Below are 18,389 nucleotides of genomic sequence, written 5' to 3'. Positions count from 1 at the left end.
ATGTCATTATTTGGGGGCTGGCGGTCTAAAGAAAGTCCAACAAGAAAGCTTGATACAAATCAATCATTTGTAAATGTCTTGAAATGTGTCAAAATCAAACGTTTAAGCATTCCAAATAGGAAGCCATCTTGATTTTGAATTGTATTTTAGTAAATTGTGCTAAAGACTTAAAAATGATGCAGTCTGAACTTTATTTTCTCTCATAAAATGAAGGTTTTTTTTTTGTTTTGTTTTTCTTTGTATTTTGGTTCATTAATGGAGGTTCTCTCTCTCACTCTCTCTCTATATATATATCCATAGTCTCCTGTTTGCTTCAAGTTAATACATGACTTTCTTTTACATATGTTCTTCATGACTTCTGCTGTGTTTTTAGATTTGACAGCTGAGTCCCATTTCTCCCCTTTTAAGGTGTTGCACAGCCTTCACTACAGCTGCGTCAGCATACAGTTATTATCACTATGGTCGGAAAACTGTTCAGGTGATAAAGGGCAAATGAGAGTCACCCAGCTCCTGCAGCAAGGAAGCGGCTTGCATCATAGACAGCAGCGCCAGGGAAAGCTACAGAACTTTGCCCATCTTGGTGTTCAGCTTGAGAAGGACTTGTCAGACAAACCATGTCTTCAAACCGAAGTAATGTACGTCGAAAATAAGCTCTATCATGGGCCTATGCAGAATTTCCAGTGTATTTTTAAATACAAATAAAACTATAATGTAGAATTTTTAATCTTAAGTTTTTTGATTAATTTCTGAGATGAATTCTAGTTATTGTCCCCCCCCCCCCCTTTTTTTTGTTTTTAAATGTTTTTTAAAAAAACAGTTGGTAGCATTGAAACAGGAAAGCAAGAGGTATTTCCTGAGATTAGATATATACCCTACACGGTGAGGCTATGCATTTTTATGCTTGATTTTTAAATCCATATACACATTAACAGTGGATGTGGTTAATACTTGACCATTTGAAAAGCTGAGAATAAACTTATCTGTGGGTAGGGTAGAGGTGTACAGAGCCTTAAAATGCAGAAAGTTTGGAAAATAAAACATCAAATGGTCTTGAAGTTCATCAGTAGTCTTCCAGCCTCTCAGGTACCAAATGGTTTATGTGTGGGGATAACAGACATCAGAGGAGTCAGAATAGGAGAACATATAATAATAGGCTTTGCATCTAAAAGGCAGAGAATTACATCATGCCTTCCCACTGTTTCTAATGTGATGTTTGTATGATATTGGAACCTGTATTCATATGTCATGTAAATAATATAAAACTATATTTTTCAGAGTTTTTTTTATTTTAAGCTTTGGGGAATCTTTATTGTTAATTCAATAAGAATAAAAGAGCTGGAAAAAGTGTGCCTTCCACTTGGGTTGTTCCCTGGTGTGTCTTTATGCAGTTGCATAAGTTTCCCAGTCTATGAAGTACACTTAGATGCAGTGTTTCACCTTACATGGTAAACATACCTCTATTTTAGGGATTTACATATATATATATATGTGTGTGTGTGTGTGTGTGTGTACATAGTTATATTGTTTAGGTATATGTCCCTGCTTTATTCAAGGAAGTTTCAATCTGTATTTTAGCTAAGTTCCTGAGTTTTACAGATTATCTTCACCCATGTTTCCTTTACCTATGAGATTAGTCAGATATAGATGCTTAATCTTCAATCACTTCATAGAGATGCAGAACATGGCATTTAAATGTTTTAATATTAGTACTCCATTGACATGAGACACTGTTGCTCCTGACAGCACCGTGCACTTTCCTGAAAATATGTTGGACACTGTTGTTGCTCTTTCTTGAGTCCATCCTCACTTCGCTAATGGCCTCTTGGGCAAAAAACTGCCCCCACCTTGACCACTGATTTGAACACGTCCTATGTGCTTGCAGGAGACAAATATAGAAGACTGCTGAACCTTGCCAAGTCAGGGTAAGACAGCCTTTCTACCTCCCTGCTTTTATGGTCTGTCAGGTTCTCTAGGCCTTAGCCAAAACTGGGTGTACCAACATTGCTGTGAGACCTAGGGTGACTGTTCAGGTAGCCTGCTGTTTCTGTCCTTGCTATACGGAAGTTGCCCATCCGTACGTCCTGTCTACACTAGTATTTCCTTCTCAGGTCTTGAGGTTGAAGATTTAAACTACCAGAACTATTATTCTCTCTAGTTAGATATATTAGATACTAGACTTAAGCTTTCTAGTTTAGGACAACTCTATTGTAAACTCTATTATCCCTTCACTCTAGGACTAGATATGTAGGTCGTTTTGTTCTCAGTTTTCCTTTTCTTAGAGCACACTTGTTATTCACTGTTTTGTATGTAGCTTTGTATCAAGCTTAAATCTTTATAGACTAAAAGGGGAATTGTAGTGGGATATTCACTTGTCTGCTTCTGTGGCACTGACCACGCCCATTGGGGGTGGAGCCAGGAGCGGAAGTGACCTGGGGAAGGAGGTCTGAGGAGGAGCTGGGGAATACGAGGAGAGCATCCGGTGTTACCTGCTGGTGTTCTAGGTTGTGAGTTATTTCTCCCTGAATAAACATCTGTTCAGCCTAATTGTTTATCCTGATCCTTATTAAACCACGATAGTTCGGGACCATCTAACTTTGAAGACCTGCCACACCATTGTGTTTAGAATAGTGGGGTACAGGTAGGGTCAGGAAGCTGGGTGTCCCTCCACATACTGGAAGCCTTTGGTTGCCCTTTCTCCTTAGCTTTAACAACTAAGTGTAATGTGGAACCATACAGTAAAAACTCTCCAGTCAGTTTGTTGAGCTGTGTTAAAATAGAAGGTAGAGATAAAAAGTCAAAAGCTTCCTTGTATTTTGCATTGGTGCAACCCTCAGTTGCTGGTGCTGACTTGTCACATCTTGTCCTCTGTGGTGGTTTGGATGACAATGTCCTGCAGTCTCAGGTGTTTGAATATACTGTCCCCAGTTAGTGGTACCATTTGGGAGAGGGTTAGAGGGTGTTGCCTTGCTGGAAAAAGTGTGTCACTGGGAACATGCTTCAAAGCCATGTGCTATTCTCAGTTCACACTCTGTTTTTGCTTGGGTTCAAGATTTGAACTCTTATAGCCTCGGGCCTTTGGCACAGCAACAGCTCCATGTCATGCAATGCCATGCAACATCAGACAGGAACTAGCTCAGGGACTCTAGGCGCTGGCTGACCCTGCAAAACAGCAAAGCAATAGCTCTGTGCCATGCGGGGCAGAGCTCAATCAAGTGCTGCCTGAGGTCCCTGGCCCCTGCCAGCAAGCAACACACTAACAGCTCAGTGCCATGTCACCATGTCATGTGGCTGGTGGGGTCAGGGGTCAAGCTCCAGGCTGGGACACAGCGATAGCAACAGATCCAAGCCATGCTATGTGGCTGGCAGGGCCAGTAAGAGACCGTTATGATGAGTGAGTACAGTGTGGGGAGAGAGCCAGATCTGAAGAGGGGAGGGTTGTTGAAGAACAGGCTAATGTGAAAGGCCTGCTTGCCAACTGAGTCCAAGGTGATGTCTGGACCTTGGCTATTGCCAAGGGCCAATCTTGGTCCTAAATCAGCTGAGGAGGCAAATATGGGTGGCTCCTGTGGTCACTGGGGGTTTGCAGAGGCCTCTAGTCTGGGCCACCACTTAGGATCAGATTAGTGTCTGGGGACCATGCTGCCATAGGGACCATGAAGATCCAAGTGGTGTGCACTGGCACCTGGGGCCATGGTGACATCCAGCCCAGGCTACTGCTGAGGACCATATCTGGGTCAGTGGTCCTATCACAGCCAGGGTCTATATTGATGTTCATGGCCCATGTTGTCACCAATGGTCACACTGATGCCTGGGGTCTAGGCTGCAACCTATGGTCATGTGGTTATCCAGGGCCATGTCACCAGTGCCATGGTGAACTGAGTGGCCTGAGCTGTCACCCAGGGCTGCTGCCAAGGACCATATATACGTCTGTGGCTCTACAGCAGCCAGGGTCTAAGTTGATTTGATGTCTGGTTCTGTTACTGCCAAGTGCCATGTGGATGCCTGGGGTCTGGTCAGCCACGTGAGACCATGTTGGTGTCCGAGGGCCATGCTGATACCATGGCCATAACTGATCTAGGTGGCCTGAGCTGCCACCTGGGCCAGGGCTGCTGCCAAGGGCCATGTCTGGGTTCATGGTCCTGCTGCACCTGGGGTCTGTTGATGTTAATGGGTGAGCCAGCGAGGGCCTGAGAGCTCCTTGCTGCAGGCGGCATTGGGTAGGCTGGCCAAGGCAGTGCTGGAGAGCTCACCTGAATGGTGACAGTGGAGGGAAGCTGGTGGACTGACAGTTCAGCTGCCACCCAGGCCCACAACCAGGGCTATGAGTTGGCCCACCCGAAATCCACCAAATGTGTGGACCAATAGAGCATATGAAGGGGGCAAACTTACAGACCCAAAGCTGCAGGATCCCTGTGACACAGGACAGCAACAGGATATCCAAGAGGGGCCCGGGTGAGAACTCATTATTGCCAGAGGCCTTGAATCAGCAATGGCTCATGGGAATGAACACACGCAAGTAAAGATGAAAGCTCTTAGGGTGAACTGTGTGACTCAATGGGCCACTCTACAGTTTTCACAAGAGTCTCTTTTGTTGTTTTCTTTTTTTTTTTTTTTTTTTTTTTTTGCATATAGAGTATTTTTTATTTAATTTTATATAACAAAGTCCAATTAAATGAAAACAAACATTTATACACAATATTTGGGAATTTGGGCGTCGTTCTTTCCAAACTACTTCCTGCTGGTAAGGGGCGCTGTCTTGGGGGATTCGAAGAAGATTCAGATATCCTAGCTGTAGTCTGTAGGGCTGTTTTGTCCAGCTGTTTGGAATGTAGGATCAGCTTGTACTCTGTTTCAGGCGGTCTGGTGTGATCAAACCACATTAGTCTGGAAGGAATCCACATCTTTTCATTTTCTGTGGAAACAAAAATAGAAATACTTTTCCCCAGTAACTTGTTCTTCAACTTAAATTTTGGAGTCAAAGCGTTTTTTTTTTTATTATTATTATTATTTTACATGTCGATCCCAGTTCCCTCTCCCTCCCTCCCTCCCTCCCCCCAAGCCCTCCCTCCCTCCTTCCCTCTTTTGTTGTTTTCAAGACAGGGTTTCTCTGTATTGCTTTGGAACCTGTTCTGGAACTAGCTGTGTAGACCAGCTTGGCCTCGAACTCAGAGATCCACCTGCCTCTGCCTTCTGAGTGCTGGGATTAAACACCACCAATGTCTGGCTGGTTTTTGTTTTTCTTTTAAATTTTGTTTTTGGGGGGGTGGTTATAAGAGCAGAGGGTGGATGAGGAGGGACAGGGACAAAGACAGGTGGGATCCAAATGAATGATGTGAAATCCACAAAGAATAAAAGTTAAAAAAAAAAAAAGTTTACTAAGAGCCTCTCCCTGCAAAAAAAAAATTCTTTTTTTGAACTTTCACCTTCCATCTCCAACTATGCCTACCTACCTGCTGTCAACTTCTTGGCCATAACAGTTTCTTGATCCCTCAGGAAACACATGCTAAATAATTTCTGTAAGGTGCCTTGGTCATGTGTTTTGTCACAGTAATAGAAAAGTAACAAATATAGCCGCTTTGGCCTTGGAGCATTCTAAACCTTACTGCAGAATCCCAGGGAAGAGAGAAGGGCGGGGCAAGGCTGGCGGTTGCCCCTGCCTCAACTCTGCATACAGTTTCTAACTGGGAGCTGTTGAGGGTGGAAACAGGAATGCTGGCTGGAGCTTCCAGGATGGTAAGAGCACAGAAATGTCAAATACAACGATGGAAAATCATTTCTGAAGAAAGTTAGATGTTTATTCTGCTTTATTATATTTGCTTATTGTGGTTATTGTTGACCCTTAGTATCCTCAGTGTGAGGGGTTTTGCTCTAGCTCTGGTCAACAATTTTTCCATTTCTATGCTTACAAAATAGTTCAAATGTCCTCACAGTTTTTGTTAAACAATATATTCTGTCCAGGCTGGCCTGGAACTCACAGAGATCTGCCTACCTCTGTCTCTCTCAAGAGCTGTTGGGATTAAAGGCATGTGCTACCACTGCCCAGCTAGATTCATTCTTGAGAGTAGGCTAAGAACACTGGGGCTGTTTAATTTCTTGTCTTAGGACAATACTAATTCATACTTTTGGATTTGGTAACTTTTGAAGCATATATTTGACAAAACTAGGGATGTTTTAGGAGTTGAAAACATGCTTGAATACTTAGCCACTCCTAAGTGTATAGTAATTCATATCCAGCTAGGATATGCTTGCCTTCTGCCGCATGGCTTTTGTGCTTCAGCCTGTCCTGGAGATGAGAGATGGATTCAAGCACTCTTTGTGGGTTCAGTTTTACCTCCTCTCCAAACTCTCGTAATCCCAGCATTTGGAGAGAGAGAGAGGCAGGAAGTTTCCAAGCTTGAAGCCAGTATGGGCAGCACAGTAAGACCTTGTCTAAGCAATATAGTTCATGCTACTTTTGTCTATTGAGTCTTGAGTGACACCCAGGAAGCCCTGGAAGCAAATAGTCTTTTCCTGTTTCACAGATGTTACCAGAAGGCCAGTTTTAACTGGAAAGCTTGAAAACATGCTTTGACACACCCTGAAATGCAACTAATAAATCCTTAGGAAATCAGTAGCTCTTCCTTGGCCACCAGGCAGGGGCCACAAGGCAACGTCCATGCAAGAAACTTGGAGGATGGCATTTCCAAAAGAAGTTGTGTTCCTTGTTACAATGCTTTGTTTTCTCCCAGTGGGTGCTGAGGAAGACACTATCTGCTGAAAATCCCCAAGGAGACGACGCAGAATGACAGGTGCCAGTAGGACTGTCTGGTGTTGACCCTCAGTCGCTGAGGAGGAGCAGATGGAAGTAATGTAGAGTGCTGAGTGTGTGAAAAGCATTGGCTTTGGGGAAGGTGGAACTCAGGTTGTCAATGTGGTTTGATTGGAAGAAAGAAGCTGGGATAATTGACAGTCTGGAGCCTCCCCAGGTGGTCAAATGCTGGTCTGTTGTTTAATTTGGTTTGCTAGATATTAACCCAAGGCCTTAAATGTGTCTGATTTTCATGTTGGGAGCAAACCCAAGGCCTTGTGCATGGGGGAAGTCACTACCACTGAGTTATTTCCTCAGTCCTGGCTGGGTTTTTGAAGGCCACCAGGTCTGTGTCATAGAACTGCTTGTGTGGCTTCCAGCGCTGCCTCCAGAGACACACAGACAGCACCAGGGTGCTAACTAGTAACAGTCCACTGGAGGTACACAGTCCCCAGAAGATAACCACAGAGCTGGGCTTGGTTGTGAAGGTGGCACATGACCTCTTCCAGCCTGAGGTCTGCTGCTGGCTAAAGCCAGCCCTGTTGGCTGCCTGTACACACACATGGTAGGTGGTACTTGGTGACAGCTTGTACAGGGGGTGCTGTCGGGCTGTAGCGTAGATGTCCACTACTGACTGGTTTCCAGATCCTCCTTCTGCCACATAGTTGATCTGGTACCAGTGTACCACTGAGTTGGGGGCACACCAGTGGATGAGCATTGATGTGTCGGTCATTTCTGAAACCCCCTGAAGCTTGGGAGGGTCTGGGATGGTATCTTCCCCACTGAGACCAGGGCAGCGGCATCTGAAGCGCCTCTGCAACTCTGTACATGGGGTCTGCAAATGCTTGCAGGGGTGGTAATCACAAGAGACATCCTGGTGAGGTGCTACCACCTGATCGTGAGTCTCATCCTCCTCGCTCTCATCATCTAACAGTAAGACTGGAATCTCATCCTGCGGAAGGTGTGTGTGGAGAGCCTTGGTTGTGGCTTGTGTCCTCTGGTTGGTCTGAGATATGCTTCTGGGGTTTGATGAAGTAGGCAAGGGTCCAAGATATTTGCTGAGCAGTGTGGTGGAGGCAGGCGAGATACTGGGCTCAAGGATATGTGTGGTTATCTGCTTTGTCCCTATGCTGGCAGCATCAGACAGAGCCCTGGAGGGATGGTAAATTGTCAGTGAATCAGTAGTTGACCGGGCAGTTTCTTCTAAGGTATCACTATGCATCCATGACCCATGTGTAAGAGAAGCCATGGTGTGGGAGGGGACCTTGGTGATATTTTGTTGGCTTCCTTCAGGTTGAACAGACAGGGTCGTGCTCTGTCCAATGGAAGGCCCCTGTGTCCATGGTGCAGAAACTGGATGGTCAAAGTGGGGTGGGTTTGAAGTCTGGAGAGTGGTGCTTTGGTCTGGCCTGCACACATCAGACAGCTGGAAGAGGGAGAGAGGGCCAGAGAAGGAGACCTTGGATCCTGAAGTGGGCTCACACATGGTATCTGCTGCCCTGGAGGGAAAACCAATCATTAGGAGACACTTGGTCTCGGAGTTTTAAATCCAAAATGTGGGGGGGGGGGTCTCCTCTACCAACATATCTCTACCAGGTATGACCTATTAACATCACTTTATTGACCAAGGAAACATTTGGGGGAAGATCCTGTCACCCCTTCTTCTGGGCAGAGAAGGGAGCTGGAGAGAGGTGCTAATTACCCAAGATGCCATGGGTATCGGATGACAGAGCATAGGCTTGGGAAGCACTATGCAGTAGGGACTATTATCCCCACAGAGTGTAACACAGTTATATTTGTAGTAGGAAGTGGAGTGAAACCAGACTTTTTGCTCTAACATGTGCTCTCAACACCGTTTTTAATGCCACAATGAGACCCTGACTGTCAAGGGATTTGGAGCTCTTCTAAGCCAAGAGATGCCATTAGAATTTGTTTCCTGCTCCACAAGAAAGCTCTGTAAGCATACTGGGCTTAGGCTGAGTGGCCAAGAGTAGGAAGCTAGGCTATCTTGGGAGGTCAAGGGGCCTAGTAGTTAAGAGTGCAGATGTAGATGAAGATGCATACTGCATCCTTCATCCAACAGCTACATGAATTTATCAAGTACCTCACTTGTTTGGGCTTCATTCCCTTGTATCTAAAATGAAGAAATGGTACAGCTTGTTTTCCTTTTTCTACAAGGTATGGAGACTACATTTCCCAGCCTCCTTTGCAGTTAACTATGGCCTGTCTACTAATGGCCAATGAGTATGAGTGGAAATTGTGAGCGCCATCCATTTAAAAGCTCCGTCAGTATTCCCATGTTCTTTGCTCTTTTTTTTTTTTGGCTGGCTGGAATAGAAGTAGAACCTTCATCCCCCATGTCTGACTACATTGGGGTGAATGCCCACAAGGTCATATGGGCAAGACATAAGCTGGGACAGCTCTGGCTCTGAAAGGCTGATCTCATCTTGCAGTCATGTGCTTGGTAAATGTGTTACCTGTGTAAGACAGTTTTGTTTGCATCCATGAAAAGCCAAGCCAGCTCACAGCTGCAAGCAAGAGGGTTGCCAAAGAGGCTGACAGACACGACCTGGGAGGGATTCACAATCCAAGGGCCAAAGGAACTCAAGTTGCAGCTGAAATGACATACACGCGCGCGCGCGCACACACACACACACACACACATCAGTTAAGTCATGATTTTAGGTTCAGTATGAGCAATTAGATTTACAATGTTCCCACAGGGGCTGGAGAGACGGCCCAGAGGTTAGGAGCACTGGCTGCTGCTCTTCTAAAGGACCTGGGTTCAGTTCTCAGCACCCATATGGTGGTTCACAACCATCTGTAATTCTAGTTCCACAGAATCTCACATTTTCTGGCTTCCATGGGCACTGCACACACAGGCAAAACATACATATAAAATAAAAATAATTTTTTTAAAGATTTTAAAATTTGTTTTTATGTATGACTGCTCTACTTGCACTATGCTTTTACACCAGAAGAGGGCATCAGTTCCCACTATATGGTTGTGAGCCACCATGTAGTTGCTGAGAATTTAACTCAAGACCTCTGGAAGAGCAGCCAGTTCTCTTAACCACTGAGCCATCTCCAGCCCCCAATAATTAAACCTTAAACAAAAAGGAAAAAAATGTTCCTAAGAGGCACAGTGGTATTGTAGATAAACAATTCCACTAGCAATAGAACTTCGAGTAGAACCCAAAATGAGTTTAGACCTCCATCCCATTTTGCCAACCAACTCCAGTCATTGCTAACTCATATTGAATAGAGAAGATAACCCCGTGCCAAGTGCTTTTTACCACAAGTCTGCAATAATGAACACATTAGTAAGTACAAGTCTCTACACAAAAAGTAGATAATAGATACTATTGTTATAGACCAGTGCTTGGGATTGAACCCAGGGCCTCACCCATATTAGGAAAGCATTTTACATCCTCAATCCAAAACTCTTAATGAAAGCACTGGATAAGCCAAGAGACCCAGAGAATGGAGTGAGTCTAGGACAAATATTCTGTTGAACTCCAGGGACAAAAGATGGGGAGAGCCCAGAATGGGTTTGCCATTGCTGGGTATGGTAGGCTCTTTGTAAAAATGGCCACAGTTCCTCTCATCCCTGTAGGCACGTGCCTTTGCAATGTGACCACTCCTTTCCACATCCAAAGCTAGTCTATAGTTCTCTATCCCTTGAAACTTGGTGACTTACTTAGGCCAGAAGGATATTAGCAAATTTGATGTAGCCAGAAATAAAGCAGTTGAGTGCAGAGTTGGACCATAACTGCTGGCACAATGCCAATACTTTATATAATGTCTCCCTTAATGCACCAGTTAGTCCTTGTTAGGTGGAGGATGGCGCCAAAATATAGAAGCTTACAGATGCCTTGTTTGCATTCACAGGGTTCTTGGGGTGGCTTGGTAGTTCCTGGTTTGGGCAGGCTCATCTGGGTCAACTGACATAGGACTAGATTACCTACAGAGAGCCTCAACTGGGTGTGGACCTCTCTCCATGCACCTCTTAGCACCTGGGAGGTCAGCCTAGAGCAAGCCTAGGTCTCCAAGAGTAAGAGAAAACAAACCCCAATTCTCAATGCTGTCTCCTTTCTGTCTACACTGGCTAATACAGCACTGGCTTAAACTCATCAGGCTTCAAGCATCAAGCTTTTGATGGGTGAAGATGAACAATCACAGGCAGGATTGGGGACAGGAACAAGGGACGGGAATGGGGGACAGGGATGGGACAGGGATGGGGGACAGGGATGGGGACTGGAATTTTTCTAGGCATATTTACAGTTTCTCACACCTAAGAACAATGGCAGATCCACTCTTGACTCTCTCCTGTTTCCTCCTTGGAGTCTGACAGAATGTTTGACCTGGTATCTTCACACTCTCTGAGCTCCTTGACTCTTAGATTTTACTTCCCTGCCCTTCACAGTTACAGTTCATCACGGGCAGCATGAGCTGCACAGGGCTATGGCTGACTCATGCCCTTCCTGAAGAAGCCTCCCTTATCCAGCCTGATGGACCACTACCACTACCTGCTTTATAACACAGCACAGGGTGTGTGCCTCTGCTGTGGTTCATGGTGGCTTGTGCTAGGTGGCAGTCATCTGCTTCCTATACTAAACTGTGGTCTTGTTGAAAGCTGGCACCATATCAGCATCATTACTGTTGTGACCATCATCAGCAGCCTCACCAGCATCGTTATTATGGTACAGTCATCATCACTACCATAATCATTACCATCACCACCACCACATCACCTCCACCAGTTAGTGTTATCATCTGTGTGTGCGAGAGAGAGTAGGGAAGGATATGCATGTGGGCGTGTGAATCTATGCATGTGTCTGGGGATGTCAGAGGTTGACATCAGGATGTCCTCCCCAGTTGCCTTCCACCTTATTTTTTGAGTCAGGGTCTTTGCACTGAACTGGAAGTTTGCTGTTGTCTGGGGCTGACTGGTCAGCACACTGAAGGGACTTACTCTGCATCCTGGGATGCTGGTGTTACAGATGTGCACCACCATGCCTGGAGCACTAGAGAGTGCACCTTTTTCTCTGAGCTACCTCTCTAGCCCTGCCTTCCCCAATTCTACAGACATCTTAAGTCCAGAAATTTGCTTTCCTCATGTGAAAAGTCCCAGGGGGAGTACCTGTGTTTCACTCTTTTTACTTTGAACTTTGTATTTTTATCAAGCTCAATGGAGTCAGAGCCACACATGTTTTCCCTACACATCATGCATGCTTAGTATCTGGTTACCGAGTGAAGGACAAGTGTTCATTTTTAAGGAAAAACAGTTCCATATTTGGCACTTGCATTGGGCAAAAAGATCTAAAATGAAGCACTCCTGGGCTCCCCTGGAATTGCTAGCCATAGCACCATCTTTATCCAGAATGCAGTAAGCCCTGTAGTGCCTCTAAGACACCATCTTTCTGGACTCTGAGAGGCAGCTATTCATCCTCTGGAAAGCACTAGGCCCAAGTGGGTCAGGGGACAGCGAACCCCACCGCAGAACTAAGGTTCAATGCTGCTACTTTTAATCTTTTACAAATGGCCAATGACAGAACAGACTGCTAAGTAACTGGATATTACAAAAAGGGCTATTTTAGGCTTAGGGTCAACAATAGGAACCATGAAAGCACCCAGTAAGGGGCTGGCTGAGGTGCCCAGATCCCAAAGGAAATTGCTCTTACACCCTGTAAACTTGACCAAATTGGGGAGAAGAGACTGGACACGCTTTGGAAGCTCCTCTAATCCCCATCCCTACCAAAACACGAGGGACAAAAGAGGATGCTTCTATGTCAAATGACAAGTCCCACTGATGAGAGGTGGCCTGGGGTCATCTTCAGTGTTCTGCTACTCTGCGAAGTCAAACCAACGGCTGCTACTAGAATAAGAGGACCAAGTCCTGATCCTGCGGCATGGTAAACCTTCCTATCCTGTTTCCTTCCCTCCCAGCCCCACTCATACCTTGGGATTGATTAAAATGGTTATTATTTGGGTGAAGGGGGAGGTTCCAGTGGAGAGAAGTCCCAACATCCATGTCTCCTTGTTGCTATTTATTAAGCTGGGGAAACTGTCTGGGATCTGCTTAAGACACCATGGGGAAGGTGAGGGAGAATAGAAGGCCAGAGAGGATTTTGGAGGGCAGTGGCCTGAAACAGTGAGGACTAGTATGCCATATAAAATTCAATACAGTATAATGGTCAAAATCAGTCCTATGACTGAGCTGGGCTTAGAACCGCTTACTTCTGCAACAGAAGGACTTGTAGACGAGGTGTGTCTTGAAAGATCTCTGTGTGGACAGAAGTAAGTGCTGGGGACTCTCGACAATCCAGCTGCTGCAGGTTGGGAGTCATCTTGAAAATATCTCCTTCCAGTGTCTTCAGCCTGGGCATCTTTCTCAGGTAGAGGGACTTGAGCTGTGGCAAGTTTCTGATCCACCCAGACTCAACTGAAAGCAAAGGGAATTATCCATTATAGCTAGGCACAAAAGCCCAGGGGACCAGCACAGCAATAAAGAAATGAGTGACAGGAGGAGGTCATCGGTACAACAGATGGCAAGGCCCTTCCTCAGCTATGCCTAATCCCTTTTTACAAGTTGCCTAAAAACAGAGAAGCATGGATGGCCCAAGGCCACACAGCTGTAAGCCCTTACCTGGGACACTGTCTTCAAGCCTGCTGCTGTCACATAGCCTTAGGTTAAGCTCCACACACAAAATAGCCAGACTTAGCTCTGCTGCCTCCTAAGAGTGGAGAGCTTTCAAGGAACTTAAGGAAGGAGGAGAGGGGCACATGGTTGGAGGAGGACCCAGGAACTCAGTTTTGTCATCTCCCAATATATGGAGAACATTCCCCTTTCTGAATGTCTTGTTCCCTCTAGCCCCTTGCCACCCTTCTTCACACCATTATGCTGGGGAAAAAAATGGTTATAAACACATAAAGTGTTTAAAAAAAAAAAAAGTAAAACAAAACCAAAGCATGCTGGTGAATCAAAGGCACTTCCCTCCGGCATCCTATTAGAAGAATCCAACATCTGTAGAAACAATTTGGGGGTGGGAGGTTGGCATGCTTGAAGCTCTAGTGCCAACTTCACCTTGCCCTCCCATACCTTTCATCCAGCCAGAACATGGTGGCTAAGGTGTTGAGCTCTGCCGGTGGAATGTTTGTGCTTGGATTTGGGAACATTGGGCGCTAGAAGACTTTGGTCAAACCACGCCATCATTCTGGGTCTTAGTTTCCTCATATGTAGTCCGGAGGTTTGCCAGTAGTTATGTGACTGTGTGGAGCTTCGGGCACTTGGGGCCACGCGACTGGTTTCTGGGGCCACCTCTGGAAGAATGCAGCCCTGACCTCCACCCCTTCCCCCTGACGCACTTGTAGCCAGCACACTGCACTCACCTCGCTCGAGGCGCGTGCTGCTCAGGTCCAAGACCTCCAGAGCTACCAAGGGCCCGCCGTCCTCCAGAGCGAATGCCTCCGGGGCGATGTGGCTCAGCTCGCTGCAGGAGAGGTTGAGAAGCTGCAGCGCAGGAAAACAGGCGAAGGTCCGTGGCTGCAGCACCTGCAGTGGATTTCCTGCCAGGGCCAGAGAGTGCAGGTTGAGCACCGAGGGCCCCGCGCAGGGGGGCAGCGCTGGCAGCAGGTTGTGGCTGAGGTCGAGCTGTTGCAGCATGGGCGGAGCGCCTTGGTCCCAGTGCAGCGTGGAGATGCGGTTATGGTTCAGGATGAGTATGTGCAGCTCCGGCAGGCGACTGAACTCAGGCCCGCCAAAGGCGCGCAGCAGGTTGTGGCTGCCATCTAGGATGCGCAGTGTGTGTGGCAGGCAGCTAGGCAAGCGCTCCAGGCTGCGGTTCGCCAGGATCAGGGTTGTGGCTCCCGCAGCGGGCAGCCCCTGGCAGGGTGAGTTGGTGGTGTGGCTGTTGTGGTTGTCCCAGGGTCCCTGATGAGTGAGTCGGAATAGGGGGATCGTCTCCTGGGAAAGTCCTGCCAGGCTCTGGCTTCGCACCATCAGCAGTGGTAGCAGCGGCTGAGATAGTAGCAGCAGCAGCAGAAGCGTCCACCGCATGTCGAGTCTCTAGGGAAAACCTGTGGCTTCAGAGGAAGCTCCTGAATGAACGGAAGGCAAAAGGGTGTCCCTGGATGGTCCTGTAGAGATAGATAGATAGATAGATAGATAGATAGATAGATAGATAGAGACAGAGAGAGAGACAGAGTGAAACCCACCCCACTCCCACCTGGTACTTGCCAATGAGCATGTGGAGATCATCTTTTTTCCTTAACTCTGTTGCAGGACCCACGCACACTTGCTTGTCCTAGCAATGCCTTTGCCTTTCCAGCCTCCCTGAGGCTTCCCTCATCTTTCCATGCCTGACCTGACTCTTCCAGAGTCCCCAATGTTTCCTTGCCCTTCTTCTATGAGTTTTTGAAAGAAGGCTGTTTGCTCTCCTCTGTAACCGCCCCCACCCCCCTGTTAATCAGCTCCATCCTAATTGTGAATGACCCTGGGTAAAACTTCAGCTGAGATTAAATGGGAGTCAAAAAAGATTTAGTCATACCTAGAATGGGTCAATTTTTCTCATTAAAAGTGTCTAGCCACTTCCTAGTCTGCATATAATAATTTCTAGGGTCCCTCTCTTAAGAGGGAATTATGCTTGCTTTCAGAAGAACATAGGAGCCCTAGATAGCTTGGGACCCTTGAATCAAGCATTTCCTGGTCGCATATGTGTTCTAACAAATGCCAGCACTGGACGTTGGCTCTTGGTAGGAGGGATGGCCGAGCCTTGCTAGCTGTGCTTTTGAGATAGCCTGGAGAGTAGCTCTGGTGACTATGGGCTGGCTTGGGAATGGCAGAGTAGCTTCTAAGCAGGCCCTGGGCAAGAAGTGACTGCCTGCTATGATAGCCCAAGTTACTGCAGATACCCCCCATGGCTCTCCGCTGAACACCAATCTCTCAGTCACCATCGAGGCTCCAAGGGAAAGGCCTCCCTTCTTGGTAGGAAGTGGTGCGAAAGTTGCTGGGATTTGAGGCCAGGAGTGAGTGCGTCCTGTAGTATGTCACACTTACCTGGAAGCTGTCCCTGTGGTTAGTGGCACCCCTTCACTCTCCTCAAACTTTTGAACATTGCAGGAATCAGTGACTTCTGAATGCGACTCTGAATGTCAGCGGGAAGATGTCTGGTTCCCTGCTGCCCCTCCTCTAGCTCCATCCAGGAGGAGCCTGAGGTACTCCAGCGCTGAAGCCCCTCCTTCTCCACCAAGCCGGTCCTTGTTTTTATCCCCTTTCTTCCTGCCTCAGGCCCTTCCCTCTTACTGCCTGGCACCCCACCCCCACCCATAGTCCTCCCATCCTTCCCATCCTTGTCTTTCCTTACTTCCCTTTTCCCAAGCTTGAGGAAAGGAGCCAGCAACAAGGGCTGGTGCCCGGGGAGCCAGCACGGTCACCTCCCAGGAATCTTGTTCTTGTAGGTGATTCCTATCTCTTAGCATGGTTGCAACTGAATGGTGATCTGAGAGAGAAAGAAGCTGCCTCTCCTGAGGGAGGGGTGGTTTCCCAGAGTGGCTTGCACAGAGTCACAGGGAAGTGACTACAGACCGGCAGGGGAGTCTTCAAGCTGGATCTCTAGCTCAGTCCCGTGTGCAAAAGCCCCCAAGCAGAGTGATTGCTACCAGACTCCGTTTAGTGACAGCCTGTACTTGATTCTGAGTAATGAGAATAAATATGAAGACCAGAAATGCAGAAAAGAACATTTGTGCCCATGGTGGAGCCCAGTTATCAAAACTTGCAGGTCCCCGGAATACACGGCGACACAGCTTTGTTTGTAGCACCTGTTTGGAGTTCACTGCATTCTCCCATAGAGCTCTTGCACCCTTCTCTGCTTCTCCCAGGCCCCAGGAAGCATGAGAGCTGGGCTGTTATCCCCATTTCTTTGTATATAGACCAGAGCTGGGACCAGAGCTTCCTGTTTTCCCTCCTGTCAGTGCTTATCTGGGCAGCTCTGAGCACTCCCAGGCACCTTGCAAACTGGTCCGGTGGCATTACTAGTCCCTGGCGGTTTCCTTTGAGGTCGTCTTCCTGCAGTGCCTCAAAGACGTGTTTGACAGTCTAGGGTGAGCTGAGGTCTTTCTTGCTGTTCAGAGGCATTCCTCCTCTGCCTAGGCAAGGTCAGGGGATGTCTGCTCTGAGCTCTCCTCTGGGGAACTAACTATCCAGGAGTCTGGGTGCTGGCCTGGGTGATAGGAATACTGCACCATGGTTGATTAAGGGCATGAGTAGGAGGGAAAGAAGGGAAAGGGAAGTGAATGGAGGTTGACTGCTGGGGCCCAGCCATGAGATCCGTAACCTTTCCTCTGCAGAGTTTCATACCCAAGAATCAAAGCCTCAGCTTTCTCTCAAAATTAACATGCTCTGTCCACCCTGGTCAAGCCATTAGCTCCCTTGAAGCCAGCGGGGTGTGTGTGTGTGGGGGGGGGGTAGTTCTGAGTTCCATGAGAGACAGCAGATAAGCAGCGGAACCCACTGAAATGTAAGTACAAATGAACCACGAGGGGGAAGGACATTCGTATACCAGGAAGGACTGTGAAGTATGTTGAGAAACCTTGTTGGGGACATTCCTCTGTGCACTAGGGGGGATGGGTAGGAAGAACCCCTGGCCCTGAGATACCACCTTGTGCTGTCCTGCAGCTCCATCCTCTAAACCAACCAAACCTGTAAGCCCTCTTAACCTGTTGTGTTGCTTGCTGCCTGCTGTGTCAGTGCTGTCCCAACCTGGCCTGCCCAGCTAGGCTGATGTGCTGCCTAAGCAACCTCTAGGTTCCTGGTGCTATCCAATTGGGTCCCTGTTCTGGGGAAACTGATACAGTCCCTGTATGGGGCCATTTAGGATTTTTTTATGGATTGGGTTAGCCTTGCCCTTGTATAGTGCTTTCTGCTTTTTATCACCTCCCACCACTTTACAATTAAGTACTTCCAGTTGCCAGACCCCAGTTCTACACGCATTCCTTCTCTCACTGAACCTTCTCATGGTACTGACCACTATCCCATGAGAAGGAAACTGGGTTCCCAAGGTTGACTGGGCTCTGGAGCAGCTTATGGGCACACTGTGTGTATCTCAGTGTTTAGATATTTCAGCTGATTCTAGTATCTGGTGTCTTTGTCATATTCCTTTTTTAAGATATCGTTTCTTTGATATTTAGATAAATCCATATCACTTAAGGTGCTAAAGTGTGTTGAGAATTTCCTTTTGTCAGTGAGTTGACTTCTTGGGCATAGGAGGCTTGAAGATGACTGCTGTGTGACATCTCTTAGGAACACGGAAAAATCTGTTTGCAGTTCTTTCTCCTCTTCCAGCATCTTTGGGAGAAGATGGCATAAATGTTTTACCCGGCCAGAGAAGGAAGCTAGAGTCCTGTGACATAGTTCTGGGATCAATAAGTATATTTTCAAATTCCTACCACATCTCCCCCCACCCCATGTGGAACCTCCTGAACTATTCCCCTGCTGGGATGTGTCAGTTTCTTAACAGCCTCCTCTACACTTGGAGTTTCCCTCAGAAGAAGACCTTTAACTCAGGTCTTGGCACAGGGAACTTTTTTGAGAGATGATCTGAGG

At 47.1% G+C, this 18,389-nt stretch overlaps 2 protein-coding genes across 2 annotated transcripts in view; one reads left to right on the top strand and one right to left on the bottom strand.

The window, feature by feature from the left end:
- Mcm8 (minichromosome maintenance 8 homologous recombination repair factor) overlaps positions 1-728 on the top strand; it is a 52,227-nt gene extending 51,499 nt beyond the window's left edge. Inside the window, exon 23 of the mRNA XM_051183320.1 lies at positions 409-728. Coding sequence (XP_051039277.1) covers positions 409-496 — 88 coding nt within the window. The 3' untranslated portion in view covers positions 497-728. The remainder of the gene's footprint in view (positions 1-408) is intronic.
- Positions 729-5,403: 4,675 nt separating this feature from the next.
- Positions 5,404-16,031, bottom strand: Lrrn4 (leucine rich repeat neuronal 4). The gene is made up of 5 exons (XM_051183319.1): positions 15,846-16,031; positions 14,180-14,887; positions 13,028-13,232; positions 9,265-9,402; positions 5,404-8,286 (listed from the first exon to the last, which is right to left on the bottom strand). The coding sequence occupies exons 2-5, from the start codon at positions 14,844-14,846 to the stop codon at positions 7,083-7,085; spliced, it is 2,214 nt and encodes a 737-aa protein (XP_051039276.1). The 5' UTR covers positions 14,847-14,887; positions 15,846-16,031; the 3' UTR covers positions 5,404-7,082.
- Between the last annotated feature and the right edge of the window lie 2,358 nt (positions 16,032-18,389).

The sequence above is a fragment of the Phodopus roborovskii genome, unplaced genomic scaffold (genome assembly GCF_943737965.1).
Source record: "Phodopus roborovskii unplaced genomic scaffold, PHOROB, whole genome shotgun sequence".
Taxonomy (NCBI): Eukaryota; Metazoa; Chordata; class Mammalia; order Rodentia; family Cricetidae; genus Phodopus; species Phodopus roborovskii.
The sequence above is the reverse complement of the archived record's forward strand: the minus strand, read 5'-3'. Positions and strand labels throughout refer to the sequence as shown.